This window comes from Orbicella faveolata, unplaced genomic scaffold (genome assembly GCF_042242905.1).
Source record: "Orbicella faveolata isolate gen_17 unplaced genomic scaffold, um_ofav_v1 contig_24, whole genome shotgun sequence".
Taxonomy (NCBI): Eukaryota; Metazoa; Cnidaria; class Anthozoa; order Scleractinia; family Merulinidae; genus Orbicella; species Orbicella faveolata.
This window is the reverse complement of record NW_028301552.1, coordinates 5,420,265-5,424,754: the sequence shown is the minus strand read 5'-3', so window position 1 is coordinate 5,424,754 and position 4,490 is coordinate 5,420,265. Positions and strand designations below refer to the sequence as shown.

The 4,490-nt window shown below is 39.0% G+C and overlaps 1 protein-coding gene across 1 annotated transcript; it reads right to left on the bottom strand.

Annotated features, from left to right (window-relative positions):
• Positions 1-461: 461 nt before the first annotated feature.
• On the bottom strand, positions 462-3,133 carry LOC149110066 (putative skeletal organic matrix protein 5). The gene is made up of 2 exons (XM_089292489.1): positions 3,009-3,133; positions 462-2,651 (listed from the first exon to the last, which is right to left on the bottom strand). Exons 1-2 carry the CDS (start codon positions 3,069-3,071, stop codon positions 2,133-2,135), a joined length of 582 nt encoding a protein of 193 aa, XP_089148615.1. The 5' UTR covers positions 3,072-3,133; the 3' UTR covers positions 462-2,132.
• Between the last annotated feature and the right edge of the window lie 1,357 nt (positions 3,134-4,490).

Sequence of the window (4,490 nt, the reverse complement as noted above, 5' to 3'; positions counted from 1 at the left end):
CAATAAATAGAATTATTGTCCCATATCATGGGGACAACCCCAATACTTGAAATGGCGCGCGCTTAGGGTCTCCCTCCCCGATTATGGCTCCTGTTAAAACTCAAAACAGAAGGCCGAACAATATACAGAAAACCTCACCGCAAAGTTACATGAAATCAAAATTCTACCTTTTTATGGGTTAGCTTAATCGGGCTCTGAACAAACCGGCCCAGGAGCTGCGTTTTTAGGCTGGCCTTAATCTATATATTAGAATTGTCAGCCTTGGGCGTGATTGACTCTTAGGGTACTCGTTAAATGTCAGCAACCTCTCGGCTTCTCTTACAAGAAAAGTACCCTTACAGAACAGAAACTTCTTCTTGGCGAAGATCAAGATCATAATGGATACATTAAGAAAAAAATCATGGGGAATTAGCTTGCTTTCTATTTACTACGCAAACAAGTCTCACCAGTAACTCTCAAAGTAGATTGAACTGCTTTATTATTGCTCCAATTGACCATTGAACCCTAATCGTCACTAAAATTCCCAATTCTGACTCAGAAACTCAGCTCGCATTCTTTTATAGTGACCTGATCATTTGGAAACATCAATCAACTGTCAAACCATCACGAGCTAGAAAACCATATCCACGCAAAGACTTGCGCAGTTCACTTTATGCAGAATCACGCATGCGCACAAGTCTCATTTGCCTTATTTCTCTCGATCGAAGAAACAGAGTCGAAACCATTTACTTTCCAAATTTTAGATATGGTTCCAAAATTAACTGGCCAAAACAAAACGACAAGAGCAATATAAATTACTACATACAAAGATCATAAATTACATTAGCATATATACAGAAAAACTTAGACCAAAGGTTATGTAACAAGTACAAGCATGGATTGTTCTGAATAAAAGGGAGACTCTAGATCTCCGGAGTCGGCCTTTGTCCTTAAATTATGTTATAGAATTATCAAAAGATAATATCATAGGATAGCTCAGCCAACCTGATTGCTCCATTTGTGGAACTTCGTTTACAAGTAGAATTCCACTACAACTCAATAAAACAGGGAAAATGTTTTCTATTTCGGTAATGTCAATCAAATCATCTTGTGTTTCAGTGAGTCAAAGAAACCAACAAATGAATAGCTAATCTAGAAAATGAAAACCTCCTTATTTCAACAGCGATTTACGTCCTAAGACGGACAATAATAAGGTTATTTTCTTTACTAAAAAGGCGAACGTTTCATAAGTCAGCCATAAACTGTTCAGTCTTCTTAGCTTATACACGGGATTCAAGGTGGCTGGCAACAGTTTCCAGCATTTTCAGCACTTCTTCTTTGTTGGATCAATACTACAATTCTTTTTCAACAATTAAGGTAGGTGTGTAGGTAAAACCACGTGGCTCATCAGGCCGGAGCTTACCTCCTGTTTCAGTAGCAAAAAGTGACTTGAAGTATTTCTACTCCCCCCTGGATGAGATGCTAGTCCATTGCAGGGTTACCACCAGCAATAAATTCACCGGTACCCATTTATACACCTGGGTGGAGAGAGGCACTGTGAGAGTAAAGTGTTTTCATCAAGAACACAACGCAATGCCCCAGGCCAGGGCTCGAACCCGGACTTCGCGATCCGGAGACAAGCCGCACTAACCATGAGGCCACCGCGTACTCCCACAACAACAATGGTAGCAAATAATGCCCAAAAATTTCTTTTTAAATTGTTTGGCCAATCCCCTTATAATCTGACGTGTCTATGGTAAGCAGTGTTGTATCCAAGTTTAGTGTTTCAAAATTTTAAATTTATGTTCTGGAGAGATTTTGTATTTTGTAGCGATCTTAATGATCAAATCATTCCAGTTTGTTAAATCTTCATATTCCTTTTGGATTTGTCGGCGGAAGATGACATCATTAAGGTGTATAACAACGAAAATGTCACGTGATTATTTGCAAGTTCCGATGCCTTACGAGCCTATTGAGTGCACTCTTTTGGAAAAAAATATGGTCGGCCAAAAGAGACCCATCCCTTCAGCCTCACGCTCAAAACTAAAGTCCATGCTAAGTAGGATTAAAAATATGGAACTGACGTGATTTTAATGTGTTTTGAGTAAATTGATTTAGGTAATGGATATTGACTTCATTTCATCAGTTCCTTCTTACTGCACTAATATGTAACCAATAGCTTTGATGTGTTTGTCGCCATTATCTGGTGACCATGAAGCTTCGTTTCCACAGGTGTTGGAGTCATCATGATATCCTCCTGTACCAAACCCGATTCTCGAGTCAGGGGTGTCGCACTCGTCTCCATCGTTACCTAGGAAACCGATTCTTGCTTTAGACGAGCCGTTTGCGCTACCTGCAGTATTGAATCCTTCCTTATCACAGCCGACCTGTAAGGAGGCTTGTGAACCAATCAGTGACTTCCACGTGTTACGACCCAGTGAGGTGTTGCGGTATTGCCCGTCAGCGATCAGTGGGTACAGAGAGTTGGCCTGTTTGTTGATGACAGTGAAGTTGATCTGTTGGCCGATCTTCATACCAAGACAGATCTTGGAGAAGGATGTGTTCCAGTAGGTCGGTAACTTGGTCTCTTGTGAGTCAAACCCAGTCTCCCCTCCGAGAAGGTTGTATTCGCTTTTATCACTCCAGCAAGACGAGTTATAATGAAATGTACTCTGAGGAGAAAAAGTATAAATGTTCTGTTCATTTTAAAATATAAAATGCCTCTCGTATATAAAGAATGATGCTCATTTAATCATCTAACTTTGGAATTCTTACAGAGTACTGTTTTGATGACTTCGTAAACATAACATTTTGTTGTAAACAATTTTCTTGTCTAGACGAATCCGCAAAACCAAAGGATTGCGAGAAACATTAAGCATTATGTTGAGAATCTCGACTAACTGAGCTGAGTTACTCCTGCTAAATCCCATCAAGAATAGCGAGTTCATTTCATTCCACCTGTAAGCAGCCATTTTACTTTTACAGATCATGATTCTTGGCCTGTGCGAGTAGAGAGGTGAATGTGATACCTTGTTGCCGTCAATCTTCATGACCGGTGTCCATCCTCCATCTCCACATCCAAAATCTCCCATGTGACAGAGAACAGAAATTGGTTTTGAGTCTATGTGGAGCGTGACCAGCTGACTGACGCTGGACCTGTTGGATGTGAATAATAACAACAGCTATTGAATTGAAGAAACCTGAGATTGAGTTTCAACACTGCTTACTTCTTAATATAATATTTAGAGCTTAAATAGATAGTTTGCTTGTTTTGCCTGAGAACTCGTCTAAATATGACGGCGGCAATACAAATTTAAAGTTCATTTATCTGAACTTGAAGTTGATAAAGGGAGGGAGTTAGTTACGCTGATGTTTAAATCGTTAGTCCTTCCGTAGCTAACAGAGGGGAATGGTTATGAAAAACGACAAAATTCTTTGTTGTATGTTTTTGTTCACTTTTTTTGGCTTCGACCGTGCACAAGACACAATAGTTGTTTATTCTGTACCGAGGAACTAACCAACAGAAACGTATTGGTTACGTAATTCATACATAGAGCACGAGCGCAAAACAAAAGATTGGGCACGGTCGAGGACCTTCCAACATAAATCTTGGCATATTTGTTTTTTCCTTTGATGTTTGCTGCGCTTCATAACCAGTCCTCTCTATTAACTATGGTCCTTCGTCTCAAAAAAAAACGTATTATTATCATATGGCTGTGTCTCGCAAGGACTGGAAACTATCAAATTCACGCGGTGCGAATATGATTGGCTTAAATCGATAGTGACCGCAGTCTAGATTTTCCCTTCTAGACCGGTATCTAGATCAATCTATCTTTTGCTTTCGTCCTGAGAAAGATGCAAACAATAAATACAAAATCATTTGCTTGATAGGTGGCCACATTTTGTGCAATCTGGTTTGTTTTTAGGGCTGTTTTCAAAGTTTACCTGAACGCTCTAATTAGGAACAGTTAACAGTTAGGTTTAAAACGTAGTGCTTAACAACCACTTTCAATTTCCATCGTTGTTACTTGACTAGAAAATAACTTAATCGTGATTGGCTGAGAGCAGGCCAATTTATCGAAAACGTTTAATTTGCCCCGCAGGAGTGCAAATCCCTGAAACGCGCGCGAGTTAGAAATTTTCTTAGTCAGATAATAAATAAGTAATCGTATGATTCACTCTAGCTACTCGAGATATATTTCAAAATTCTTACAAACTGAATTCGCCTAAAGGCTCGCACAATTTTGAGAGAATTTCCAATATCACTCGTAGTGTAAATGCTTAACTGAACACGCATTCATACGATTACCTAGAATGGAAATAAGGAAAATAAGAACTAAAATAAGGATTCTTAACCAATGGTAATCATGAGAACTTCTTTAAAATGTCTAACATTTAAAATTATTGACTTACTTGTGTACGTTGTACAGTTCTTTGCATGACGTCACAGCTGCAAACAGAAAAAATATCTAATTTTTAGAACCACTGATGGTTAATAGTTGGTTTCCATA

Coding starts and splice junctions, on each gene's coding strand:
- LOC149110066 (XM_089292489.1), bottom strand. CDS start 3,071: ATGGGAGATTTTGGATGTGGAGATGGAGGATGGACACCGGTCATGAAG. Junction 2,652..3,008: donor TGAAGATTGACGGCAACAAG/GTATCACATTCA, acceptor TTTTCTCCTCAG/AGTACATTTCATTATAACTC.